General features: G+C 37.6%; 1 protein-coding gene across 1 annotated transcript; it reads left to right on the forward strand.

The window, feature by feature from the left end:
- The first annotated feature begins 480 nt into the window (after nucleotides 1-480).
- Nucleotides 481-7,737, forward strand: LOC126927818 (uncharacterized). Its single transcript, XM_050743820.1, has 3 exons — nucleotides 481-1,695; nucleotides 6,629-6,790; nucleotides 7,699-7,737. The coding sequence occupies exons 1-3, from the start codon at nucleotides 1,476-1,478 to the stop codon at nucleotides 7,722-7,724; spliced, it is 408 nt and encodes a 135-aa protein (XP_050599777.1). The 5' UTR covers nucleotides 481-1,475; the 3' UTR covers nucleotides 7,725-7,737.
- The last annotated feature ends 355 nt before the right edge of the window (nucleotides 7,738-8,092 follow it).

Raw genomic sequence — 8,092 nt, forward strand, 5'->3', positions numbered from 1 at the left:
TGAATTCACATCCCACGTCCTTTTAACATACTGTGTAACGTTCACTCAATTTGCGAAAAAAAGATTCCCTCATTAACTCGCTAAATTTCGTCTGAAATACGGACGTCTCTGATGAATTTCGAGATAAAAGGGGGATATTAACAGGAACGTTTTGTATTGAATATTATAATAAAAAATGTAGATTAAGCGAATTTTCTGCAATTTCATGCGGGATGTAGAAATTTCGTCGTATGATCGAACACTCAATTATGCTGTTGCACTTTTTTCTCAGTGTTAATCGTGAAATACACATTTTCTTTTTGTTTAAGCATGATCGTTCGAACACTATAATCGAGAAAATATTTATTAAAATTAAAATACATTCGACGTGTCCCCAATATGATTGCTGTATACTAGTAGTGGGGTAAGCGAATCGTTGATTGGCCAGTTTCAACAGAGGGAGCCTACCAGGTCCGTCTCGATGTTGCTAAAAGCTGCAGCAAATGGGGGAATATCAGTCGCTAGTACCTCCTCGATCTTACTAGAGACGACCGTTTTCACTTCACAATTTTACTTCGTTTTCACTTTGACTTTTAAACACTTTCGTATAACTTCAGTTACAGAACGTTAGGCGGATTTGCACGCAACATACAGTGAACAAAACATCAACAAACGCAGAGATTAGAATCGGACAATAGAGAGTCGACAGTTATATTCGAAGGTCTTTGGTGGATAAAATTAATCTGGTAAACCGGTTGTACGAGAACTGATTCTGCAGAGGCAACTCCACAGATTGTCCGTGTGAAACCACGTTGTCGTGGGCGGTAAAGGGAGAGAAAAGGAGCTAAAAAGGGTAAGGAATACCTTACATATAAATATACATAACCAAAGCAGAGTTGAAGTGGCGGCGAGAAGGGAACACCAGTGTGCTGGAAAACGGTGAGGCAGCACCGTGACTATGTAAACTACTAGCATATACTTGTGGCAGCGCGTGCGCAGAGTCGGACAACGTCTGTATCGACAATATTTATAAAGGTACATCGTAACGTGATAGATAGATCGTCGACGATCAAACAATCGAGGGTAAAAGAAGATTTAACCAAAGAAGAGGACAAAATCGGAGAACTGGGCTTTTCTTCGAGCATAGGCAAAGAAGCACGCAAACTGGCTCCAGAGGTGAGGATCAAGCAAATTGGAATGAGGGAGGACCTGTTGTCCATAATACGGCACACAAGTAGCGATCATTTTTCGGAAGAACTCTAGCCGAAGATTGAGCAGCAAAACGGGTAAAAAGGAGACTAGCAATAGACCACTGTTTCCGAGTATTTTATACAAATAGAGGGCTCTTGTTTGCTGGATATTTCAAGCAAAAGCGTTACCAGGATCACTTTCATTCTCTTCCTGTAATTATCGACTTCTCGACTGGTCTACCTATTGACTTGTGTTTTCCCGAAGGGAAACCAAAGACCCCAATTTGAATAGTTCATCGTCGGGTTATGCCCTGGGTTGCCGCCTGTCTCGACCTGTTGGCGGCACCGATTCTGGGTTACTGTCTGGCCGTGAGGAAACTTGCACTGCAAGCCGGCTTTTTCCAAGAAGAAACGAACAAATCGATCGTAACACAAGCGGTGAACGCTATCAATACGTCGACTATACAAAAGGAGACTGCGCCGTGCGCTGATACGATGGCACCAAGCGTCGAAGAACAGCGCCAAGGTAAATCGATTAAATGGAACACTAGTAATATGAGTTTCATCTAATTGATATTATTTACTCGTACAATCACACCATGTTCGATATATTCGATAGGTAACGATGTTATTGAATAGCAATTCAATCGGTAATCAGGTTGCGAAACATTCGATGGGAAACGTTATTTATTTCTTATCTATCGAAACGAAAGCATCGGATTACTCTGCGTTATGCAATGCAACAGTCATCATAAAAAATTGCATGGAAATGCAATATGCAAACGAAATTAAAAAATGCCACCTGCGGAAATACCGGATGAAATAATGGCTTTTTTCATCGTTTGTTTTTCTCATTGAAACGCATTACGCTTTTTCGCTCGTTCTCTTTGAATTTCTCGTTTCGTGTCAGCTAGATCTTTAGCTATTACACCGAAATTCCCACGAAACCAGGCCACGGTTTCACGAATCTGTGATCTCCACTTGTAATAGGAGTGGTGACTATAAATAAAACACGATTTAAATAGATATCCGTGTCGTATGTTCGAAACGCGTGCGACGAATGAAAATTCAGCATGTAACAAATAACTTAAAATTGATAAACTTGTTGTTTTCATTGAACTCGCATGGAAAATGAAAACAATAAACAAAGAAAGATTCACAGTATAAAAACGAGGAATCTGTACATAGATTTGCACTTGTCGCGCTATCTGAGAGATAAATTTATCGCGAGAGGTAAGTTTACGGCGTCTAATAACGGAGGTCTGTCGCCTAAAAAGTTAGTATGCATTGATAAAAAATATTTTGTCCTTTTCCATTTATCATCAGTTCAGTCGGACCAATTAGCGTGCACCTTTCAAAGAGGCGTTTCTGTCGCCTAAGGTTGTCCCCGGTTTTCTTTTAACGACGATAAATTGCGTGTCAATGAAAAACGCGACGGGTACAGTCACACAGTTCGTAAAGGCAGAAAAGATCCCGAAGGTCAGCAGGAGTCAGAGATGTAAACGAGAAAATTATGGTAACGACATGGATTATCATGATCCCTGCAATTATTGTAATCTCGTCGCAGGGGAAAATCGTTTCTTAACCTCTTGCGTTGCTACTATTTTTTATAACTATACATAATTAGCTATACGCGATTAAAAGATTCAATTATGGGAACTTTGCATTGCGTTCTTTTTGTATTCCTTTCATTTACAATTAAAGTCTCTGTATTCACAAGTGTGTCTGGATATAAGAAGATAAGGGGTTAATCAATACTGGAGAAGATATTGCGTGGTTCCATGTTTCTTCTAAACGTGGCCTCGAGCACAAAAGCTGTTATTCGTGAATGAATGGAGATTATTCAGTACCAGTCACCGAAGGACATCGAAATATCGTTTAACAAATTCATCTTATTGCTATTCGTAGTAACATAAATTAAGCACAACAAAATTATCGATGAGATAAATTAAACCTTCAGGTATCCTCGATCTTTGAATATTAATATGTGTCCGATATTTTTAAATCTGCAATCGGCATCGTACCACATAGAAACTTCACTGATATATTCTAAGACGCGCTATTAATTTCGTTATTTAATTGAACTTAAACATAGAATTATTTGAGACAACGATGTCTTTTGACAACGTGGATATTGCTGGTAAGAATTCGTTACACGTTCCAATGTTTACCTCGCGATAAACCGTGAAAGAATTTAATGAGACAGAGGAAGAGGGAGTGAGAGAGGGAGGGGAGAAACGAAAGGTAAAATTTCTTCAAGGATATCCCATGAGAGATATTATCTTAGCTCGTGAAACGGGAATGTGCACATTGCACATCGTACAAGTTGTACGCCAATAAGACTAAAAACTCCACGATCGAGGGTGTGTCCCTTGTGTTTCTTTGAACTGCTACTTTCATGATCAGCCGTGCATGTAGTCGTTACACGTGCATTATCATCAACACGCGCCAATTATTTATATTGTCCTTGTAGATACGCACAGCTTATAAATATACAGTGGGAAAAAAGTAGCTGTTGTCAGCTGTGAGAGAGTTGTATCTTATATCGTAATACGTTTTATACTCAGTTGACGCAAATGCTCCTTATCTCAGAGCACGGTGGTTTCTTATCAAAAGTTTCGTTTCTTTTTTCTATATCTCAGTAACTAAACGATCGTACCAGGTCCCACGAGTATCTCATCTTATCAAACTCAAGTGCTTTCGAATTTTATAAAGCTTCAATAATTTAAGCTCCTCTCTATCGTAAAATTCTGACAAGAGTTTTCGAGTACGATGAGTTCCAGAAATTGTCTTGTTTTATCTAGTTCAAGTAGCTGTCAGTTCAATTTTTCTTTTTCCTTTTTCTTTTTTTTTTTTTTTTTTTAACGAAATTCTGTGGCAAATTTGGTGAAATGCGATGTAGTGGTAGCTGCCGTTACAGCGCATGTTCCGATGCAACAAAATGGTTTTCTCCACAAGACCGATTATTGATTTTCTGCCGCTGAGCTTGTTCTTATCCTGCGCATGACAGCATATGGAAATGACCGTGATGAATCTTCGCGAAGACGTAACGCAATTTTCATAATTAATTACTGTATTCTGACGTTACAAATTTCATTGCCATTTGTTCATAGATAAATAAATATTATCGACACGATATTCCATGGAATAATTTAGTATTCACGCATACGTTGGTAGCCGTAGCGTGGCGAGAGTACATGCGTTGTTACAATTCAACGCTTGAATAATAAATCGAGTGACGACACGTTTCAGGTCAACGTACCAACTGTTAAAGCTGGTTTCATGGGGATTCTCGATAGGTGATAGTACATCGTTCGGTATACGCGAATGATCGGTATTGATCGTGTATCGCGTGCAACAGCTTGGTAAATACGACACTCGAAGCTGCACTTTGAATTATAAAACAATATACATACATCGGTATATCATCCGATTGTTTGAGTTGAAAAACTTCCGTTTTCAATACGTTTTATTTTTCAAAGCGAAACGTGCGATTCGTTTGTATAATCTATAAACGTGCATCGAAGCTCTTTTATCCACGGATCAAGGGGTCTAATTCGTAATTATTTTGTTGACACGCGTTAAGTCGAGAAAAACAGACACGCAAATAAAAATGAAGACAGATATAGCGAATGACGAAATCGTTCCGTGGCGTACGTGCTTTTGCTTATGGTAAAAAATCTACTCAGAGATTCGTTAAATTAGTCCAAATGTAATGACCTTTATCGCTTTTCGAGCTTCGATTATTAGGCACAAGGACATGCCGATTCGAAACAACACGCGATAACGCATATTTCTATCGCCATGTCGAATTTCGTGAACTCAGATAATTCGATAATTCTTACTCCATTTCAATTTTTTATATTGTAAACAGCGAGTTAATTATAACGTTACAGACAGGTCGTCGTACGTATTTTCGTACTTGAACTTTAATCCTGTTTTGAACTTTCATTCTATACACCGCAATATATTGCGTACGATTACATATCGATTACGAACGACTACACGATATATTACATAAATTATCGCATGACATATAGAGTTTTGGAAAATATAGCAATCAAATACGTAGATCGCGGATATTTATACGGTTCTGAGAAATATAGAAAAATCCAAATAATTACACAATCATATAAAACATATATAAAAATATGAAGGTGTTTGAAAAGTTCGCAACATTTCCGAGAATTGATAAGCTCTGTAATCGATTGCGATAAAATTTGAAGGGGTTAATTTATACCTTTTATAGAGATTTCATAAATTTAATTTATATGAAGCAGTATTGTATTTTATATTCGATAGAATGTCAATTCTACGAAAATACATTTTATTTGAATTTCGCTACGAACTTTTCAAATATATGAGCTATAAAATTGCTACATTTAGCGAGTGAAACAAATATTTCTCACAAATATTTCGCATGAATATCCGTATTCCAAAAATGAGAATAGAATAAGTCAGAATGTCGAACAAACAAAAAACAAAGTTTGTTGTTGAGATTAATACCGCGAAAGAAGCGGCAGTCGCAAAAGTGTAGCCAAAAGCTCTCGAGCATGAGGAGAGAATTCTAAATATAAAGTTCACCAACGCTCGGTTTTTAACGTGGAACCCAACAGGAAGGCATCAGTACTCGGTTGAAATTCGCACTCTGAAGTTCGCGAGTTCGTCTAGCCGGTTGTGTCATTGAAACGCATTCTTTATTATTGATTCGTCATTAGTTGATTGTCGAACAGTGTTGTTAACGGTACATTGTAAAGAACATGTGTGTGATCGGTAAGGATTATTCTTCCATCGATCAATAGTGAAAACGATTTTAATCTAAATGTACGGGTAAAAAGCAGAATGCTCATGCAAATGTTGCACGCAATATAATGCTCGCGTATATCTTTTATTTTCACTTTTACGTTCATTGTTTCGTAGAAACCTAAATATTTCATTCGACGAAAACAAAATAAAAATTTAAAACATCTTGTTCATAGCGCGCGAGAAAGAGTTCTTTTGTGAATCGAAGATGCGTCGGAGGGAAACGATAATTTTCTCACTAATTTCATTCTTACTATTATACGATCACATTGTTCGATTTTCTATCGAATTACGTCACATACGTTCACATTGTTAACGATCATTCGACTGTTGGCTGGCTTAACAAACTAGCTTGGCACCGGGTCAGATCTATCATAGTCGTTTGGGTGCATCTTTTAAAATTGGTCGTTATTATTATATTATTATACACATAAAAATAACCGGATGCTACAATGAAATGCCTTAGAAAATATCTGACTTCTATCGTAATCGCGTATTGGCGTTGGTAAATTTGTTCACGATCTGTACATTTATACTCGCGTCTTTGTTGCACAATCCTTTGTCTCCTTGATATTTATCAATGGCCATACGTCTACTCATCAAGCAAGTGAAAATGCAATTAATTACACGAGTATCATAGATTCTGTTGCTTTCAGAACCCAAGGATAAAATCACAATAAGGACGTCGGGGATAATGAAGTCTCCCCGAAAATTCTCAGGGGTTGTAATCGCGATGTGCGGTTTACCAGGTCGTGGAAAAAGCCAAGTGGCACAATGCCTTTCGCGCAGACTCAACTGGAACGGCGATTCCACTAAAGGTTGGGAATTCTGTTTTGTTTACTGCCAATTGCTACACTTAAAAACGAAACCTGTTCATTAAATCATATTAGTCATCTTAAATAAGCGGTTTCGTAGTATTATTTCCATTCGACCAACAATTATCTGTGTCTCTTCTTTTTTTTTCCTTTTTTACTTCCTATTTTGTGGTTGTATTATGTGTACAAGTCACGTGTCTGATCATTAATTCGTTAGTTTTTCATTTTTCCCGTTTTTGTTTTCAACACGGTCGTTAAGAGGATTTATTACATACGCTAAATAGACTTGTTACGTAAATCAACATTTGCGGCGCTTTGAACAAATTTTAATTTCTATTTTGTAATATATTACATTGTGCTCTTCCTAATTTTTACAACCTTATAAAATACTACAAATAGATATATTCTCTACATACGCATATACGTATACCAGATGGGGACTATATAACATGGTGGAAAAAAAAAACATTATTTCATATTGTTCCTTTGTGAAATGCTAAATAATTGTTCTATGTTATTACGTCCCGGGACCTATTTATATTTCATGTATAAATAAAACTATTCTTATATATTTTATACTGCATTAATTTCGTCATACCATTATAGTAACGATGGTAATAATAAAAAATTTATAATTACAATACGAAGTTGATGTGTACTTATTAACCGTGTACTATAACGAAACTTAAATCATACCATGATTTGAATATTATATCGCAGGTCTACTTTATTAAAGTTTATGTTTAAAATTAGCCATTGTTCCCTGACTTTGCATAAGCTAGGTTTTAATGCTTTGGGGACCTCGATGTACGAACCATTCTATGACTTAGGCAAAAGTCTATATACTTTAGTATATAGTACATAGATAGCGTATATACCTTCTACATCTCTAAATCAATGCTTTTGCGTAGGAATTTGCATGGCGCGATCAAGATAAGCTGCGCTATCGTTATCCATGGGGAGAAAGCTACATCGACGCCATGCACCGCGTGGAACCGGTTATTGCTGAATTACAGAGATCCAACAACATCTTGGTCGTGTCTCATCAAGCTATTCTGCGCTGCATCATTGGCGTTTTCACAGATAAAAAACCGGGAGAGGTGCCTTACGCTGAGGTGCCACTGCATACCATCATCCGAGTCAGCAGCCAGGGTTGCAATTACAAGGTGGACTTCTGCAAGTTACCCATCGAGTGCATAAACACGACTCGCGTGAAGCCGAATAATTGTAGCGCGGACAGAACCGCGGACGATGCTCTGCTCACAGTCCCAGCACATTTCGACATACCGGATCCTTGGCGAAATC

Source organism: Bombus affinis, unplaced genomic scaffold (genome assembly GCF_024516045.1).
Source record: "Bombus affinis isolate iyBomAffi1 unplaced genomic scaffold, iyBomAffi1.2 ctg00000243.1, whole genome shotgun sequence".
NCBI lineage: Eukaryota > Metazoa > Arthropoda > Insecta > Hymenoptera > Apidae > Bombus > Bombus affinis.

What these genes read in the sequence shown, in the direction of transcription:
- LOC126927818 (XM_050743820.1), top strand. Translation starts at nt 1,476, where the DNA reads ATGCCCTGGGTTGCCGCCTGTCTCGACCTGTTGGCGGCACCGATTCTG. An exon ending in CGTCGAAGAACAGCGCCAAG is followed by an intron (nt 1,696 to 6,628) that starts GTAAATCGATTA and finishes TGTTGCTTTCAG; the next exon opens with AACCCAAGGATAAAATCACA. An exon ending in GAACGGCGATTCCACTAAAG is followed by an intron (nt 6,791 to 7,698) that starts GTTGGGAATTCT and finishes GCTTTTGCGTAG; the next exon opens with GAATTTGCATGGCGCGATCA.